Source organism: Ipomoea nil, unplaced genomic scaffold (assembly GCF_001879475.1).
Source record: "Ipomoea nil cultivar Tokyo-kokei standard unplaced genomic scaffold, Asagao_1.1 scaffold1407, whole genome shotgun sequence".
NCBI classification, from domain to species: domain Eukaryota; kingdom Viridiplantae; phylum Streptophyta; class Magnoliopsida; order Solanales; family Convolvulaceae; genus Ipomoea; species Ipomoea nil.
Window position 1 is genome coordinate 3,213,147 of NW_017617835.1, and position 20,938 is coordinate 3,234,084.

The window sequence follows — 20,938 nt, forward strand, 5'->3', positions numbered from 1 at the left end:
CTCAAGACAATGGCAAAACACCTTAGCTCACTGTAACGATATAGATTTTTTTTTTTTTTTTTTTTTTTAAAGCGAGGTTGAAACTAGATTTAGAACATTATAGATCTTAAATGTAATATATGATAAAAACAAAACACTCATGATAACAATTGAGAAGCTTTTGCCAATAGAGAAGATAGAGAAATGGATTATTCTTGAAGCCACGATGTTTGTCTTATCTTGATCAGAAGACAAACAAATTTAGGCAAAATTTAAATAGAAAGAAAATCAATCACCATAATAATTAGAGCTTGTGTGGGGCAACCTTTAATCTAATTAGTCAAAGAGTTTACTTTATGATGATTATGAGGTTCCAAGTTCAACTCCCCTTGAGAGTTGTTAATAGTCGTTTTGGTTTGAGTTGATCAGTTATAAACAATATATAATACTTTACCTCATTATGATCTTTTATTGGCTAAGATTACAATACGAGTTTCATTTATAATGCATGTTCGCATAGTGATGATGTGTTTTCCCAAAAAATAAAAAACCTTTGTGACTAAAGAAGATAGAGTGGGTGGTACCCTTCTTAACATTTCTATAATAATAATAATAATAATAATAATAATAATAGTAATAATAATAATAATAATAATAATCTTAACTATAATAAAGCTATATGGTTTGGGAAATAATTAATGTTACAATTAATGCCACAACATCTTTTATTGTAAAAAAAAAAAAAGCACAACATTTACAAAATAAAATAGCTATATATATATATATATATATATATATATATATATATATATTATAATCATATAAAAAATATACTTTTGAAAAATAAAATAGCTATATATTATATAATCATATATAAAAAATATGTTCAATTAGAGTTTAAATTTACACATGCAAAATTTGAAATTTACTTTCCAAATGTAATTATCTTAGTTATTATTCGTATTGTGAAAATTATAATATAGATGAAATACAATTAAGAATAAATCAATGTAATTATGTAAATTCTCTCTATAAGTTTATTTGAATATGCACATAATTAGAGATTATATTAACCATACAAAATTATAATTATAATTTTAATTTTAATTGTAATTTTATATTCTATAAAAATAATAAATACTTGACCAATGGAAGCTCAAAAATATTATTATATTAAATAATTTAAAATATTTTATTTTTTTTATTTTTTATTTATATTTATAATAACATAATTTTTTTTCGTGCATCGCGCGGGTGAATTACTAGTAATAATAATAATAATAAGGTCAATGTAAAACTTGAAAAATAATTTGAAGAGATAAATGCAATATTGACTTTTGAAGGCGAACTTGTCTTTATTACATTCATACTCCCAAGTGAGTCCCAACTACTCCATGTTTCCTGGCGTGAGACAAACGCGCCGTACAGTCCGTGGGTAAAAAAAAATCTGATCATATACTCCGTATCTTTTTCTTTTCCAATTTCTTTAATCTAATTTTTTGATTATTAAATGGGAGTTATTTTTTTATTATTTTTATTTTGTCTTGTAGCAGTTTAATTCCTGGAATGCCCTTTGACATCAACGGACTTAATGAAACACCTACCTTATTGTTACTACCATTAAGGTACCAACTTTTTACAATTTTCCAAAACTGGTCCACTCATCACTTAGGTTGAAAATTGACAAGAGATTGGCATTCATTATCCAAAGTGCTATTATTTTTGGCAATTTCAATTCAACCCCTAAAGTTTGTTATAGTAACGTCTTTGTCCCATCTTGTTTGCGATAGTTACATTTGATTTTGAAAGAAATTTAAATCTAAGAATATGAATGATAATTTCACTTGATTTTAAATAAATTTTTCAATCAATATCCCAATAGAGAGGGGAACAAGGACAAAAACCAAACAGCGACGGAATTAGGGTAGGGGGCCTCATAAACGAGAAGTATACTCCCCTTAATGCTCTGTGGGGCCGGGATGTGGGGTCCTCGGAGTGGGATTCAACCTTTTGGGAGAAGAAGATTATAAGAGCATTCATAGTAGTATAGGTTTTTTGTCTTTTTGTATGTGTGATTAGGAAAGAGAATATGGGAGGATAGAGAAAAAAAAAAAACTGAATTTAAAAACAAAAATAAAAATAATAAATAAACAATAGGTCAGGCGCGTGTAATGCACTCGCCCGTGTAGCCACCTACTGTGCGCGAAACGCGCACAACAGGTGATAATTTCAAAAAAAAATAAAAAATTACGGTTACAATATTCATCATTTGCAGAAGAACTCAAACCACTCTCTCTCCATTTTCTCTCCCCTCCACATCCCCATTTACTATTCCATACCCCAAATAAACCACTGATAGGAATATTCTAAGAGTATTTTGTTAGCCATTGCAAAATTTAGCCAGGAGATGAGAAGTAACAAAAAGTTACAAACAAATAATCTCAACCACATATATACTTAACAAAAAAATATATACTCGCCGAAGAGATTCACAAATATGTGGAAGTAGATGGGGGAAGTTGGGGAAGGAGGGAGACAATGACAAAAGAGGCAGTCTAGCTAAGCTAGTTGTAAATTTGTTGGTTTCTCAATGTAAGGTAGTATTTATAAGGTTGGACCAAACATAAAATAATATGAAGTTTGACGGTGTCCGGTGAGACACAATTAAGGTAGGCAACGTTGAAATAGACAAATAAGAGGCAGGGAGTTGCAGTGGCAACCCAAATCCAATGGATTGTCCTTTTCCCCTGTCACTCATTAAAACCCAATTCAATTAATTACAGTGGTTGTCACTTGTGAGAGAGGTCTCGTCCCACCTATCTTTCTTATTATTATGAGTTGAGAAGTTTTATTTTGTTAGCAGTGGCAAGGTTTAAGATTTAAATTTATCTTTTTTACTAATATAATTGGTTAATCAACGTAAAAGAAGTTGATTGAGAAGCTTTGTTTTGTTAGTTGATGCAGGATGTAGGGTACAAATTTATCTCATCAACCAATTTTCATAGTAAGAGTCATGATGGGCATTCAAATTTGGGGTTCAAACATATTATGAGTTGAGAAATGTCTCAATAAATTTTTCTTCTTTCTAAATTTATAGTATTGTCATATTTAATTCTTGACGTTTAATTTGATCACGTTTAGTTCAATTTCATGATTATATTGACATCGCACATTTGTTTATTTGTTAATTTTTTTTATTAAATGTACGTTAATTAATAAGACAATCGTATTTTATCGTCTTAGTCTTTCCTTCTTGTTAAAAAAATTTATAAACGATATAATGAACAATATAGGGTAGCTCATACACTAAAAACTAATCATATAGATCCCAATGCTTCTCATAATCTTATTAGTGTGATCAAGTGGGCAAAGCATAATTCTCACATCAAAAGATTATGAGTTCGATTATTGCCAACATTCTCTCAACTGAGTCCATCACATAATGTGATTTACCTCTCATTTGTGATTCACAGGGCATTGTAAATGTGATATGGAACAACAAAGTATTTGATTTGATATGTGAATAATGACCTTACCAATGGTACTAAGTTGCTCCCTTATAGGGAAAATTGTGAGTTATATTGACTCTTTGTGCTTCATTTAGTTGAAAAAATAATTATGAACAGATACTACATTATAATACAATCAATAGTATTAAAAAAAAAAAAAAAAGAAGAACTAAAGAATGGAGATATTTTTATAAATAAAATAATATTTTTATTTTTACTATTTAAAAAAAAAAAAAAAAGCCTCTGATAGGCACACTAGACTTTCCCACAATAATTGTTATACAATATGTACACACAACCTTAAAAGAATAGTGGAATGGTTGGAAATACTCTCTTGTTGCAAGCCACTGTGTTAACTGCTAAATAAGCATCAACAAGCCGATTAGAAGCTGTGGTAATTACAGTGAAAAAACATCAGCAAATGCTCAGATTTTGTGCAGAGCCAGAGATGATGGTTAAGCTTTCCAGTTTCCAGTATATGATTGCCATCATGTTTTCAGTGTACACATACACTAAAAACTCGCAGCAGATATACAGCAATGGTTCATCTAGTTCTCGGGCTCTTAACATGAACCAGCGCCCTCTCCTTGATGTTTTCGTTCATGGTCCCTGAAAGCGCCATTCGCGCATCAAAAAGCTCGAGAGATTCATAACAAGTACAGTTTCATAAACTAGAGCCAGGTCGGAACCATGAGAAGTAAAAACGGAATCATATAGGAGATACAGAAGATTGGATGGGGTATGTAGTTTACACATACAGTTACCATGTGTGGAGTTTGACTCTTCGTGAGAGCTGTCTATTGGCCTTCTCGGTTTGAGCCGGTTAGCTGATTTACCAACTTGTGGTCCTTTGCCAGCTAGGGTTACAAGACGGGCTTCTATTGTGGGCTTTCCCGTAAATCAAAGATATCTTGCAGAAATTGGAATGAACTCCATTTTCTGCATGTGCCTCTCTCCTCTTTACTTTATTGTTATTTGGAAACCCAACCCTGTTAACTATTCACTGTAAACATCCCTAAAATAATGAAACACTTTTTAGGAATATCAGCTAAAAATTTTCAATGTTATCGTTTGTTCAACCCAACCCAAGTGTGCGAAATAGACAAGATAATTTCCTCTAATTCTCGTTTCCAGAACCCTAAAATTCAATGTCCAAGTTTACCCAAGCAAGTATTGTTGAAACTAATCTTGAATAGGCTACAAGAATGGGGCTCCGTGCTCGCTTGGGTTAAACGAACAATGACATAAAGAGATTTAGCTGATATTCCTAAAAATTCCTCAATTTTTTTAGAGTTTTGGATGTTTGTTGTGAATAGTTAACGAGTTTGGATAATTGATAGGGAACTAGTGGACGCACCTATAATTGACGATGGAAATCAACTATATCATCACTATAATTCGAGTGAAAAGAGTAATTTTCCCTTATTATTACTCGGATAATCCATAGAATAATTCTACTAAAAATGATTATGGAAAGACAAAATCATCATTGAACTGTAAAGAGAGGTGTGATGGTTGTAGCTGACCTTATGTAATCTAGAGTCTCAGTTTGATCCTTTCAGCCCATTTGAAAATCTGAGAGTACACTTGATCTCCTCCCAAATGTTCTCCTGTAGCTCCTGCAGCGACTCTCGCGATATCTTCAATCAGCGCAAAATTCCCCATTATATCAACGTGGGCTCCGCTCTGAGTTCCCCTACCCTCCAACAAGTTAGCTGGAGGGTTGTGGTTATACTCTCTAATGTAAGTACGGATTCCATATGGATTGAACCGGGTCTTTCCCCGCCAACCTCTTGCGCACATATAGCCCGCGCTCAAGAGAGGGACTGTCTCGTCCCCATCAACATGGAACACACCACCTTTCAAGCAAGGGCTCTCGTCTCCACCGTCTGCTGATGTGTCAATCTGGAAAGGTATATAGCACTCAGATACAGGACTAAGTTTGTATACATATGCTCGTTCAGTTGGAATCCCAACACCATACATCGAATAGATTTCCATGTCAGGTGCATCGGGTAATCTGCAAAGCAGCATAAGGCAAAAATATTAGGCTCGATATGTTTTCCAAACAAACTACATAAAAAATGCAGCGAAAGCAAGAAATATTCGCGATCTACCTAAGATAGAAGCATTGTTGTGACTAGAGAGGGTTCGTGTTTAGAAGTCAATGAAGAAAGAAAGACAAAAAAAAAAAAGGAAAAGTGAACGTAGTACAAGAGCACTCTGGTGCAAATTAATAGAGAAATGATATAAAAGATGAAATTATAGCTTGACAGTGTCTCACTTCGTTTCCAAGGGATTTGACCAATATTTGTAATGCGCATACTTTTTATCATCTAGATTTTCAGCAATTCCATGTGAAAAATGAGCAGAGCCACGCTTCATCATCTTTGGGGCGACATAATGGAGAAGATCCAAAGCAGATTCAGTCGTGTAAACTTTATAGTCTGCAACGGCTTTGATACCCCCAACACCCATATCATGGTACTCAGTCCATACGTCACTGCAAATAGTATTTGTGTGGCTATTGCCCTTAAGAGCACCCTGGAGATTAAAAAAAAAAAAAAAAAAGGAATCAAACTCGATTTTAGTTTGTGCCGATAGTGTCAATATGATGCAACCATAAACTGCAGCGAGCCAATATTAAGGCCTAGTGCTAAACTACTTCACCATCTTGAACCAGGTCTGTCCTAAACGCAATGGGCAACTAAGCAGAGAACGAGGTATATATTCATGTCATTTTGGAAAATCTAATATGTGATAGTACTACGTATGAGAGTAGAATTTAAAATATGCAGTTGGCAAAGATAAATTATTATTTTTGGTCAGACCATGAGGTGTCCTGAACAGGCCCTAACTGTAGGAGGCACCTTTAAGCCCGTACCATACTCAGACTAAAAAAATGGTTGTTGGAAAATTACCCGAAAGTCAACTCTCTCAATCTCCAATGGATGTGATTCGGCTACATCCTTCCCAAACGATATTACTCTTCCATATCTTGCATGAGTTGCATTACCTAAAATTCCTGTAACAATGTTGGCTGCTTGGTGAGTATTATTGTTCTTCAGCTTTTTTGGATTACACTCATGGCCTTCTTCCGGGGACCAATCAAGGCCACCCCAGATGGTGTTACCACCCTTTGGTATAATAGACATTACCGAATCCCACGTACGAGTCATTCGCATCACGTGCTGTAAAGTTTGAAAGCTAAACATGTCACTGTCCAAAAAACTTGGCGCCATAGCCCTGCAGAGGAAAAAAGTCAAAAACGGAAGGGGCAATTCAGATCAAGGATCTCAAGAGCAAGAAATAGACATGAAATATTAGCATTGCATCTTAAAAGGTAGTTTTGCTTTGTGGCAGTAAGGAAAGACCTAGCAACGGCAATATCCTTGGCTTCAGCAGAGAATAATCCCGCGATTGCTTTTGGAACACCCAGAAATGGCCCGCCAATGTTCATCACAGCCTTTATGTGTTTCGCACACCAATCTGACCCACCACCACCTCCCATTGGAGCAGGTGCCTCGACCCATTTCATAAAATGCAAGAAATATAGAACACCCATTGAATGTGGAATTACAACCACCTTCTTGCCACCATTTGTGTCTACCATGTGTTCTATGCTACTTTTCATCCTGCTTAGAGTTTGATCCCGTACCTGATGATGTTGCAAATTATGATTTCATTTGAACAAATATCATTTAAAGAATCAAGATCAAGAAATTAAACAGATATCATTAAGTGCAATCAATAACCAAGAGTGTAAGAATAGGCTCAACTGATTATTAGTCCACGTCAAGGAAATCCCAGATATTGCAAAGCCACGTAAAATAAATAACATCTATAGTACCTCAGTGTTCTGGAATGAGATTCTCCAATCATAGGAAGCCATATACATGTTCTTCTCCTCATATCCAATCCGAGCCAGGTTGGCAATCAAAACTGCCCATACGAAATAACCTGGTGCAAAGTAGTCAGCTGCAACAAGTCCAGAAACAGGCCTGATCCTTATACCAGAAGGATCCAGTCCACTTTCATTGTTCAGCGACATATGCTCCACCCAGCACAATGGTCTGCAAAACACATATGCATACATATTCAATATTGATTTCAACAGCTTCTCTTTCACATTACAGTCAACAGAAAACCCATTGCAATGGAGGAATGTAGTTCATATCCTATAGAGTTAATACCCAAAATGACCCATCGACTATTTCATAATTCACAAATTGGTCCCTTAACTCTGCAAAATTTTACTCATGTTAGTCTTCTGTTACTTGTACTGAAGACTAAATTGGGTAAATTTTTACATGGTCAAGGGACCATTGACAGTTGAGGACCAATTTAGTACTAATTATCTCTATCCTAAACTTAATGCAGAGTTGAAATTTAGCAATTAAGCTATGAAATCCACAAGAGCAAGGAAAAAAACTCAATTTCTCAACACACAACAGATCAAAAACACAAATATATTATCAAGAAAGCCAGCATGGACATCTTTGTTGGTTCTGATAGATTATGGACAAGCACACACATCGAGCTTGAGGGAACTCCGTATGGGAGCCAAACACTAGTCCTCCCACCTAATCGAGGGAATTTCACTTTTTGTGACAACACATTATCAAGAAATTTATTTTCCACGTTTTCAATTTCTTGTGTACTCCGTATAAAGTTGGTTACCTTTTATACAATTCACCAAAGGTACCACCCCAGAGCCTCTTCCTGAACAGCCCCTCAGCACATTGGTGCCCTTCCCACAACTCCAGCCCGCCGGTAACAATCCCAGGCACAAACACCACCGGATGCTTCGCCCTCAGCCCTTCTTTCGCCAATTTCACGCCGGGCGGGTCCGGCAACGGCCCGGTGATCGCCTCCGTCACGTACTGCGGAAACGACGCCGGCATTGCATTGTACATGAACAACAGCACCCACCAACTCGAGCATATGCAACCCACAAACCAGCAACAATTGTCCACACACCTCCATCTCCTCCTCGCCTTCCTCGAACCTAAATTCGCATTCGAGCTTTGAACGCTCTTCTTCTCATTAGGCTCTGAACTCGACGCTCTCTTGCTTTCCCCGCCCTTTCTCAGCCTCAGTATCGACTTGTACATGTACTTATACACCATATAAATACGAACTTGAAAGCTCCTTCAAATAAATTCCCAGATTCCAATTACTTGAACACACAGATAATAGTAACAATTACGGAGTAATAAACAAACAAGAATTTCAGTTTAGCTCAGCTCAAAACCCAATTCAACTACTGGCCTCCCTAGTCCCAGCTAATGCTATTCTGAAAACCCTAGCCCCTGTACGCGTCAGAGGAAATGGCCAAAAAAAATTACGGAGTATTAAGCCGACGAACTTGATTATTTTAGTTCCAGAAGAGCCGTATATACTGAAATTTTAAAAACAAAAAAAAAATACGGAGAAAAAAATACTCCGTAATATTTATGTGGCGAAGCTACTAGATGTATCGTGTATATACGTATACGAGTAGCTTCTAGGGCGTTGGGCGGCGGAGAATTTAGGAGACTCGACGAAGATTCCGGTGAGAAATAACAGCGGAGAATCTACAACTACGGAGTAGAAGAGAAAGAAATATGAGAATCTGTATAGATGTAGGGGTGTCGGGTCCACTTGTCGGATTTTGGACGAAAGTTTCCTTTTCTTTTTCTTTTTTTCTAAAAAATATTTTTGGATACTCGGAGGAAAGTAAAAAATACTAAGTAAAGCAATAAAGAAAATTTTATTTGTGATCCACTTTTAGTTTATTTTTAAAAATATTTTTATTTGATCATAGTATTATTATGGTATAATTATTTTTTGTCATTCGTCAATAAAATCGTTTAAATATAAAGTATTTTAATCTATTCAATTCTAAGTGTTAAGTCTTTTTTTTTTTTTCTGTCCTAGATTTATATATGTTATGAAGTATACTTGTAGTTTTTCAATTGCACTTTTTTGAATTTACAACAAATTCACTCGGTTATTGCGAAAGAATCAATACTAAAAATAAAAGATAGATGTATTTTAAAAAAAAAATCGAAAAGAAATTTATACTAACAAAGCACCGACGAAAATTCTTATTGAGAAAGGATATGAGAGAAAGTTTCTTTGACGAATTGAATAGGGTTTCGATAAAGATATATTATTACAGAGAAGTAGGGGTGTTAGCGAACAGAACTTTCGGTAAACTACTCGTGTTCGTGTTCGGTAAGCGTTCGTTTATGTTTGTTTATTAAGGTAAACGAACATTAACAAACAAAATTTAGAGCTCGATTTATAAACAAACAGAGTCTGAACAGTTGTAAGCTCGTTTGCTAAGAGATCGTGAACAAGCTCGTTTTTGTTCGTTTAATAATGTTCGCGAACAAACTCGTTTAATGTTTGTTTCATAACGTTCGTGAACAAGTTCGTTTGTGTTCGTTTAATATTTGTTTGTATTCTCTCTGTAGTTGTGTTACTTGTTTGGTTATTTTTCATGAACATATATTATTTCTTGTTCACGAACAAATTGTGACTATAAATATGTTCATATATTTGGTTATTAAGCATTCACGAACGTGTTTATGAACGTTCGCGAACATGTTCGTTAATGTTAACGAACACGTTCGTGAACGTTAACAAACACTAACGAACGCTTAACAAACGAACACGAACATGATTTTCAAAAACCTTAACAAACGAACACAAACACAAACACTCCAAAAACCTTAACAAACAAACACGAACAACCTTCGTTCGTTTATGTTCGGTTTGTTAACAGCCTTACAGAGAAGTTACAATTGTTTTTAATAGTGGTTAAGTTAGTTTATGAGTTTAGGATTTTAAATAGATATAGGAATTTAGATATATTTAGAAATTTAGTTCGCTTTTGTTAATTAAAAATAAAGAGTTTCTTAATTACAAATATAATCATTTAGAAAATAAAATATTTTGTAAATTTAATAATTTAAAAAGTATTTTAGAAAGTAATATATATTGGAAAAATATATATTATTTTATAGGTATAAAATGGTTTAGGAGACTAGATAAATTGTATTTATTAGAAATATAAAAAGTTTCTTAATAAAAATGTAATAATATAGAAAGTGATATATTTTGTAAAAAAGGGGATAGTTAGTGTTAATTAATTTTTTTTTTTTAATAACGTGACATTTTTTCATTCACTGCTAGTGTATATCATATATACATTAAGGGTGCTTTAAATATTTTTCCTCTTTAAATTACTTTTTCTCAGAGCATTACTTTTATCAGATGGCATACATTAATTGGTCCATGACTAGAAAGGGATTACCTTTGCCTTGAAATGCATTTTCATTATCTTTATTAATTACCAACAAATTTTCTTATTTTCAATATCATTTCACTGTGACTCATCTGTTTGAGATCGATCAAAAAATATATAATTATATCCCCTTATTCTAATCAGTATCATCATGCCAACCATTCGAACCCAACACGCTGCGATTGCACAGGAAAAAATAAAGATATTTGCCTAAGTCATTGTTGAAAGGGAAGGGTTGTGTAGTAGGGAATTGTTGTAATATGTGAAGCAAAAAAAAGTTAAGTCAAAAGAGTGCAGATGCGATGTCCCAAAAAAAACAAGCAGTTCCATGACAGTGTAACAAAACACAATAAACTAATGGTGTCTTCTTCTAGTGACAAAGACTATTGCAAAGTTGATGGTGTTAAGGAACATCATTATATCGTATTTAACGAAAACTCGGTTTGATTGTTAACCATTATCCCATTTTCTGCCCATCATTATTGTGTGGACTATATTTCGTATGTTATAAAATAACTTTTAGTATATTAATAATGTACATGGTATTCAAATAAAGTATATTATTTGAGTACTGAAAGTACACTATTTTATATAATGTACCTTCAATACATAAATAATGTACATTTAGTATATTAAAAATGTATTTTTTGTTATGGTCCACACAGCACTGTGTGGATCATGGTCCACACAATGACAAATTATGTTGTGAGCACGTGCCCACCTTGCAATGCGGGCACAGTTCCATATCCATAATTTCTATACTGTAGATTCATAAGTTCTATACTGTAGATTCCTAAAATTTATATTTTAGATTCCAATTGTTGAACTATGTTTTCACAAATCAGATAATTATATGTTCATAATTTGATAACTATACAGTATAGAAATTATGAATTTACAGTACAGAAATTATGAATCTACAGTACAAATATTATGAATCTGCAGTATAAAAATTATGAATCTACTGTATAGAAATTATGAATCTACTGTTTAAAAATTATAAATTTTATGAATCTACAGTATAAAAATTATGGATATAGAACCGTGCCCACCTTGCGCACGTGCTAACAGCATAACGTTCTCCACACAATAATTTGTCATTTTCTGGGTGGCCCAATTTTTCAGCATGCTTGGGCCTTATAAGGCCCAATCTTTCAACTTTGTGGGCCTATGAAAAGAACACCACATGTGGCATTTGAAGACTTATGCAACACGATCCATTAGAAGCGTTGTTTCAATTAAAGGCAAAAAATGGTCCACACAGCTGTGTGGACCACGGTTCAAAATGACGTCGCTGAATTTTATGAGTTAGAATAATGTACATTATGTGTTAGGTTAATAAAATTTTTGGGGTAAGTTAATGTATATTATGTGTTAGAATAATGTACTGACTTTTTTGATGTTGTATATGGGAGGTTATGCTGACTGTTAGACTGCTTTTAAGATCACTTTGATATACATGATTTTACTTTACATTTTGTTATACTTGACTTTGGTTTTAGTTTACACTACTTGTGTTGATAGAGGGAATGCCTCCACCTTTTGCTTATTCTTACTTCACTTTTGTTATAGGTTTACTTTAGTTTGGTTTGTGAGAATAGGGTTTGTTCCCCTGTCTAGCATAGTTCATAAGGCATCTTTTGATGCTTACAAACCGCATCAATGTTTTAGAGTCATTGTTCTATTAAAAAATATAATTATATTTATAGTATTGAGAACATTTAGGCTAAGCAACTTGTTTTGACAATTTAATGTGTCAAGCAATTATGATTTAAGTAACTTACTAATCTCTCTTGTAAGGTTAGATGTCATGTCTAACTAATAACATCGAGCTATATCTTGTCGATCAGTCATCAGGAATTAAACAATGGGAGCTGACCATAGTCCTTGAATAGTGGGTGACTAGTTGGGTTGCCAAATTGGTTTGGTGCCCTTTCTTATCGAGTCGTTGACCTCAAAGCTATCACCAAGTTAAGTTAATCACATTTTCTTTTTGATAACGAGAGAAATTTGCAATTACTATGCAAATGCATGCATTATGTAAATTCTACTTATGTGTATATCCGCTTGAGCTTTTGCCTTACCAATTGTGCCTCTTGTGGTGTTAGGCTAAGGTCTCAAAGTCCAACCTAGTAGGTTGACCAATAGTTCTTAATAGGCTAATATACACAATTACACATATTACATGTATTATCTCGTTAGAGAATTAAAGGTACTAAAAACTAGAGATGCCAACGTGGTGGGGTGGGAGCATACCCCCTATCCCTATCCCTATCCCTAACTTTTTCCTCCATTTCTCATCCATATCCTCTCGGAAGAGAACAATCTCTCTATCTCGTACCCGTGGCATCCCTACTAAAAATATAATATGACCCCATTTGGTAAAATAGTTAGTCTATAAGTCAATTTTGACTTATTTGATCACTATTAGTAGCTTGACTTGGTTTAAAAATTAATATAAATGTTTGGTTAATTAACTTTTTGTATTCCAAAATGTTAAAATTCAAAAAGCTTCTTAAAACAACTTTTTGAGAAAATAAATTTTACCAAACAGATATCAACTAATAGTTAATTTACCAAACACATTTCTACAATCAGCTAATCTTATCAACTAATTATATCATCTAATTAACCAATCAGCTAACAGCTAACACCCATTTACGAAACATGGCCATTATAAAATATCTAAAAAAAAACTAGTAATGTTTGTAGAATGACTAGATAAAGAGTTAGTCATGTTTATTCAAATTTTCGCATTTAGTTTTAAATTCACTGTATTCGATTCACACTATCAATATATATATAGCAGTATATACACACATATTTAGCAGATTTTATACTATATCTGACAAATATAACAATTGAAATCATTAAAAAAATCAGTGTATCTAAAGAAATAAAAGTGGAAATATTTGTAGATTAAATTAACGTAGAAATGAGTTAGTTGTATAAATAATTGGAAGTATTGCGTATGGTGGCGCAATTTAAGGAAAGCAATAGAAGCGTTGGAGAGCATACATAGCCGCACCCCAACTATCACCTTCACTCTTCCCACTTCATCTCTCCCTCCAATTTCCAGGTCTCTTTCATCATCATCATCGTCATAATCATATATTTTTGTATATATGCTTACATCTGCATCTGTTTGTGTATGTATAAGATCTGATTGCTCTGTTTTTGCTTTGCAGGGCGGTTTTAACCTCATCAGTTTCAACAATTTTGCGGAATTTGTGTATATATAAGAGATATAGTGAGAGAGAGATAGAAAATGCTTACTTGCATTGCTCGTTCCAAGCAATCTGCAGGCGATGAATCGTTTGATCAACCAGAAAAGTTCGATCCCAATGCTGCTCCGCAGAGCAAGCAAGCGATTAAGAATCTCACTTCTCAGGTAAAATTCGGTGTAAATGGAGGATTATATGGGAGGATGTAGGGATTGATAGTTGTGTGTGAGAGAGAAGTTTTTTTGAATGTGATTTAGGTGAAATTTGGTTTTGTAGATAAAGGACATGGCGTTGAAGGCGTCAGGGGCGTATAAGAACTGCAATTCGTGTACGAGCCAGCCGATGCAGCGGCGGAACGGGAGCGGCGGCGCGGCGGACTTGGTGGCGCAGGACAAGTTCCGGTGGTCGTACCGGCGGACGGGGAGTTTCAGCTCGAGTTCGACGGCTGGGAGGAAGGAATTGGAGGCGAGGCTGAAGGGGATATCGAGCGGGGAAGTGACGCCGACTTCGATGTCGGCGTCGGCGAGTGGCCGGCGAGTTGACCCGGTGGTGTTCGTGGAGGAGAGCGAGCCCAAGGAGTGGGTGGCGCAGGTGGAACCCGGCGTTTTGATCACCTTCGTCTCACTGCCACGTGGCGGCAACGATCTCAAGCGGATTCGATTCAGGTATTTTTCTTTTCTGTGCCACTGTAATTTTATTTTATTTTATTTTATTTTATTTTTACCGTGACTTCCTTATTTGACTTATTTAACGGATGCAATTAGTACAATCTTTGTTGCATGATTTTACCAAAATTAACTGTTCTTGTTTGGTATGATATTACTCTTTGTTGCATTGGTTTTACCCCCCCTCCCCCACCCTCAGTCTCGTCTTTAATAAAATCTATTAAAATTCAATGCATTTTATTAGTGAAAAAGACAACACTGAATCTTTATCACATATTTGGTCGGACGTTTTGGGGTTAATTTCTTCTTCCTGGTTTAGAAAATTTCTATATGAAGTATATATTTAGCATTTATAATAACAAAATATCAAGAAGGGTGGTTTAGAAAATTTCAATATAAAGTAATATTTAGCATTTATAATATCAAGAACATTGAATATGAAAATTTTATTTCTCTAGAGAGACATCAGGAGAGCTCTATGAGATACTAAAGAACTGTTAACTAGATTATAAGTAAAAAAGAAAAGAACTTAATAACAGAGTTTACAAATCACTATTAGGGGTTTTTTCGTTAGAATTTTGAAATTGAGTGTAGCAACCTAAGTATATATTAGGTCACTGTGTGTAGACAGATTCTTTGTGTGTACTGATAATTGGTCATATCTGCTGAACCATTGAGTCATCGTGATTTACATCCTCTTAAATATTCTATTGGAATACGATGTGGGAGGTCTTATGCTCTAATAGACTGGGACGTGCGAGGTATTTGGGATTAGGGATTCAACCTTTTGAAAGAAAATGTTAAAAATGTTTCATTTGGAGGTTGAGAATGGGGCTAAGATTATGATCAATTATATATATATATATATATATATATATATATATATATATATTAGCTTAAAAGGAAACTCTAAAATACAAATTTATATCGAAATGATCAATTAACAATGGAGTTTGGAGTCACAATCTTCTTTTATTCCTTTTAATCACTTAAATCGAGTAATTTCTTTTTATAAAATTTTATACACGATATAAAGTGATCAATGTCTTTTTCTGGTACTATAATCTTTTAGTATTGAAAGAAATTTTTTAAATACTTGTTTATCATTTCATAATATTTAAACTTTAAACTAGATTTAAGAATAATAATCTTGGTTTATTACTGTGGGTTACCACTGTGACTCTGTGAGTGGCACTTAGGTGGTCAACCTAACACCAAAGGACTAATTGATCAATGTCTTGTACAGTTCATGCAGAAAGTAAACCTAGTGATTATTACCAGAAACAAAGCGTGCCAAAAGAAAATTCTTGACGCTCCACCTTAAACTAAATCCTCAATCCAAATAATATTAGTAGGTGTCAAGAGTAATTATACCCTATGATCATGAAGAAAAAACCATAAAGGAAAGATATAGTAATGAAGATTCCTTCCAAAAGTCCACAAAGACAAACTCATTGAGAACTTTGGTGGGTCTAGTACTCTTGTCTGGTTTTCATTGTGTTGGAAACCAAAAAAAGGTAATTTCACTAGTACACCCTTGGATTATTCTTGGTGTCAATTCAACCCTTTCTTATTTCAAAACCTATGTGTACACCCCTTTTTAAAGTTAAACACCGTTGTCTACCCATATTAGATTGGCCGGTAACAAAGATTTAGATAGATAAGGTTACATGTTTTCATATCTTGAATTTATATATATATATATATATATATATATATATATATATATATATATATATATATGAAAGTTAGTTGTATTGTGTTTATGAATGAATCTTGTGCTCGAGGTTAGTCTCTAAAGTTATATTAAGATTTGATTAATCGAGTTTGACTTGTAGCCTTAAATTAGAGTAATCTAGCCCATTTTTTTTTATATTTCAAAACCTATGTGTGTAACCCTTTTTAGAGCTAAACACAATTGTTAGACCCATGTTGGGTTGACGGATAACAAAGTTTTAGATAGATAAAATTAGGTGATTTTCATATAATGGTATCCGGGTTGGACTTCCATTTGGAAGGTTGTGAGTTCGAGCCTTAGTGGAGGCGTTATTGGCTCTTTGTGTTTCAGTAGGTTGAGAAAGTATATGAACAGATACTACAATGTAATAGGGCCAGTAGCATTCAAAAAAAAAAAAAAAATTTAATTTTTTAATTAAAGATTATTGTCTTGCTGTTGTGAGTGGATCTTGTGATCGAGATTCGAGATTAGCCAATAAGATTAGATTAAGATGTGATTAATTGAATTTGATTAGTAGCCTCAAGTTAGGTGTGGTTATTAAAGGAAGATGAGAGCGCGTAAAATGTTACTATCAGAAACCATAGGGGCAGAAGTGAAATTATGAGAAACTGTTGTAGCAAGTGTCGGGCAATTTTCATGGCTTTCGTTTTCAATGTTCTTATCACGCGCAATCCTTAGATCTGTCATCTTGCGACTATTTGGTGTCACATTTTGTCTGTCGTCCCTAAACCAAGAATGCTGTTCACATACCCAAAAATTAAATCCCATGCTGGTACCAGACTAGACTACTAGAGTGGTGACAAAAAAGGTGGATTCCAGTTTGGCTTCTTATCAAGGGACAAACTGGTTGAGAGCTTTCAAGTTCTTGTTCTTCAAATCTTAGGAAAAAGACACAATCTTAACCATTACAAGGAGGTTTTTCTCGCTTGTATGGACATGTGTCAACCATCAAGGATTTGAGGTGTTTTTTGACGTTTTGTAAATATCTGTATAATCAATTTAGACAATCTTGTCATTATTAGCACTAATTAAAGTAATGGCAAGACTAAAAGATATGACTTTTTTCCGTAACATGTAATATTTTAGACATATATTATTCCATTAGAGGTCTCTTGCGCGTATAGTATAAAAGTGATATCCATATTTTATTTTTTTATTTTTACTAACATCTTGTGGTTCAAGTGGAAGGTACATAACTACCTTAAATAAGTTGTAAATGTGAACTTTGTGATTGGAGTGATAAGAGCTAGGAAATCAGTTTGGCAATAATTTAATTTTTTTTATTAGTTCAAGTATAATGTGATTGCAAAACACCAAAGATCTTTGATGTATATATTCAAACTTAACCTAGAGTTTTAAATGATAGTTATACTTGGATCAAGAATGTGAACTTATTATTGTTTTTAAAAGATGCTCATACTTAGATTTAGATAAGAATGTGAACTTATTATTGCCCTAGGGTGCCTAATAGTCACACAAATTAAATTTGGTCATGAACTTATTATTGCCCTAGGGTGCCTAATAGTCACACAAATTAAATTTGGTCAAAGATTTGATTATATTCTTTCCAATGCCATAACACCATAATTAATATTGAGTCTAACTAGTAGGTAAATCTTTGGTTGAACAGTCATCTTCTATCATAACCTGTTTCAACTTTCAATGGACTGTGAGTCAGTATCCATCCCCATGAAATAATTTTTAATCATTTTATTTTCTTGGTAGGATGCCCTCTAAGCTAAGTCAAATGTAACAGCCCAATTAGTCCAGTTTTTGCTTTATGGTCCCCCTTAAATTATGGGAATGCACCCTTTCTGTCGATGAAAAAAAAAAGCTGTGTAGACTAGTAAGTGGTAGGCCATAATTGAGTTGCACATCATAAATATAATAAGATAATCTAATCATTAGATTATGTGATATGATGTTTTTTATCCTTTGAACCCCTCAATTTTAGCCTATTTACTTTCCCCTCCCTCCCCAACCCTCTCGTCTCCACCTCCATTTGTGAACACTGTAATAGAGTTCACTGTTCATAACTCAATAAATGGATATTCAATTCACATGTGATGAATATTATAATACGGAATATTTAATTTAGTTCTAACTTCTAACAACATAAGTTTGAACTCCTAACTTAAAAACCTTTCATCACTCTTATTATGGAGATTGGCGGAGGTAGTTAATTGCCGGCCTCAAATGCTCTTATACTAATTTTAAGAAGAACATGTACCACTATATAGTAGCTAGATTCCTAGTTTTATTTCCTCTTATTACGTAATCCAGTTTGTCCAAACAAAAGGGTATAATTTTTTTTTAATTTTTTATTTTTATGGGTACAGTCGTGAAATGTTTAACAAGTATCAAGCTCAGAGGTGGTGGGCAGAGAATTATGACAAAGTAATGGAACTATATAATGTGCAGAGGTTAAACCGCCAAGCTTTCCCTTTACCAACACCGCCCAGATCCGAAGATGCAGAGGTATGGTTTTTCTTCTCCAAGATGCTTATGTTTATTTATTAACACATTTTTCTTTACTTTTTAGAATTTATTTCAAGAAAATGGGGGGGTTTTATTTGTTCATATTTACTACAGAAACTATAAGAAAGTAAATAATCTTATTTTTATACTCCCACTAGTGACCTAGTGGCCTTACATTGGGTTCTAACAAATTTAGGGAGTGATTGTTGCCGAGCTACTTGGCAATTTTTGTAAACAAATTTGTTTATGAATTGACATGATAAGGCTAAATACAAATATGATTTGTTAAGGTTAATATGTCAGAGTTATAAATACAAACACAAACACAATTTTTAAACAATTTAAATAGATCTACACGATAGACATGTTTTCAAGTTCACTCACACACGAAAACTCATATAATTTTCTTTTTAGAAAATAAATTTGTATTTTTAAAAATAAAATTCTACAATTAAATTCAACAAAGTAGTAAAGATATTCAATTTATAACATACCGTAATATGATAAAAATAATAATAACTAATTTTAATATTAGTTAAATGAGTTCTTAACGGGTTAAACATGTTGAATTTCAAGGGGTAGCTACTGGTTAATGACCCGGGACAAATTGACAAAACCAAACACAAATCCATTAATTTTTGTGTCCTTATATATGTTAACATGCAATTAAGTCATGTTGCAAATTGGCATGCCTATGTTTATATAAGCCCTACATACCATGGTTTGTCATTATATTCATAAAATTCAAACCCAAAATCTTTAATAATTTGTTTAAACGGAGAATAAGCTAGCTAGGTTGATTTCAGGGTTGTAATTTGTAAAATATAGAAATGGAGTAGTTAAAGTCTGTAACTAAAATTAAAGCAATGAGCAATAATTTTGATTAATTTGTTGTTTAATTAAAATATATTATTATATTATATTGTAGAGTTTGAAGATAGAATCAGCAGCAGAAGAGAGTCCAGTAACGCCACCACTAAACAAGGAGCGGTTGCCTCGTACCTTATACCGGCCTATATATTCATCCTCGGAGTCTCTGGAGCAACAATCCTGCGGCGTGGCCTCCTCCACCCCAAAGCTGTCGAGCATCAGTGGTGCGAAGACGGAGATGTCATCAATGGATGCGTCCTCGTCGATGAGGACGAGCACCTCCCGCGACGCCGAGCTGTCCATCAGTAACGCCAGCGATCTGGAGAGCGAATGGGTTGAGCAGGACGAGGCTGGAGTGTACATCACCATCAGAGCTTTGCCCGATGGAAAAAGAGAACTCAGACGTGTTAGATTCAGGTTTAATTTCATTTCATTTGCTATCATATATATCCTCTTTAATTTCTCTGCTAGTTGCTACTTCCAGACCTAGCTTACTCAATATATATATAACTCTGATGTTTAATGCAGCCGGGAAAAATTTGGAGAGATGCACGCCAGGGTATGGTGGGAAGAGAACCGGGCGAGGATACATAAGCAGTATTTGTGAATCAACAATGGTATATATACATATACACCTGAATTTGAAGTTGCTGATATATATAAAGAATGAGGAAATATATATATGGGGTGAGATAGCACTTTGGTGTTAGTTGCGCCTTGTTTTTTTGCAACACCATAAGATGGAGGTCAAGTAAGTGTGAATGAATCCAGGGCGGCACTCTCTGCTGTACGTGGGGGATTTGTCTTTTTTTTTTTTTTTTTTTTTTTCTCAATATTTAATTTTGAGTACAATGGATGAAAGAGCATTCCTAGTGCTTCAAATCTACTACTAGGTGTATATGGGAGTTTACAATTATTTTATGTTAATACGGGGGAATTTTTATTTTATTTTGTTCTTTTTCCTTTACTATGTTCTGTTCTACAGACGTACTGCAACCCTTGATACCTTAAAGCTTAATGCATATTTAATTTTTTCCTTTTCTCTCCCAAAATGTTTCTTTTTATTATTCTTCTCTAAGCTCATTTCATTTTCCAACATCTAAAGAATCAATTAATGCTTTTTAGGTAATATACCATTCTTGAAAATCTTTGCAAATCAAGAGTTTGGTTCAAACATTGTT

At 34.0% G+C, this 20,938-nt stretch overlaps 2 protein-coding genes across 3 annotated transcripts; one reads left to right on the forward strand and one right to left on the reverse strand.

The window, feature by feature from the left end:
- Positions 1 to 3,735: 3,735 nt before the first annotated feature.
- LOC109186432 (phospholipid:diacylglycerol acyltransferase 1-like) lies at positions 3,736 to 8,691 on the reverse strand. Its single transcript, XM_019336406.1, has 7 exons — positions 8,169 to 8,691; positions 7,339 to 7,561; positions 6,863 to 7,146; positions 6,410 to 6,734; positions 5,773 to 6,032; positions 5,015 to 5,508; positions 3,736 to 4,097 (listed from the first exon to the last, which is right to left on the reverse strand). Exons 1-6 carry the CDS (start codon positions 8,615 to 8,617, stop codon positions 5,025 to 5,027), a joined length of 2,025 nt encoding a protein of 674 aa, XP_019191951.1. The 5' UTR covers positions 8,618 to 8,691; the 3' UTR covers positions 3,736 to 4,097; positions 5,015 to 5,024.
- Positions 8,692 to 13,779: 5,088 nt separating this feature from the next.
- Positions 13,780 to 20,799, forward strand: LOC109186156 (protein Brevis radix-like 4). Of its 2 annotated transcripts, none has more exons than XM_019336080.1 (6): positions 13,780 to 13,861; positions 13,971 to 14,173; positions 14,283 to 14,671; positions 18,749 to 18,887; positions 19,816 to 20,174; positions 20,286 to 20,799. In XM_019336080.1, exons 2-6 carry the CDS (start codon positions 14,051 to 14,053, stop codon positions 20,362 to 20,364), a joined length of 1,089 nt encoding a protein of 362 aa, XP_019191625.1. In that variant the 5' UTR covers positions 13,780 to 13,861; positions 13,971 to 14,050; the 3' UTR covers positions 20,365 to 20,799. The 2 variants fall into 2 exon arrangements, with proteins under 2 accessions (XP_019191625.1, XP_019191626.1); XM_019336081.1 differs by having other exon boundaries at positions 18,749 to 18,882; positions 19,814 to 20,174.
- Positions 20,800 to 20,938: the final 139 nt, after the last annotated feature.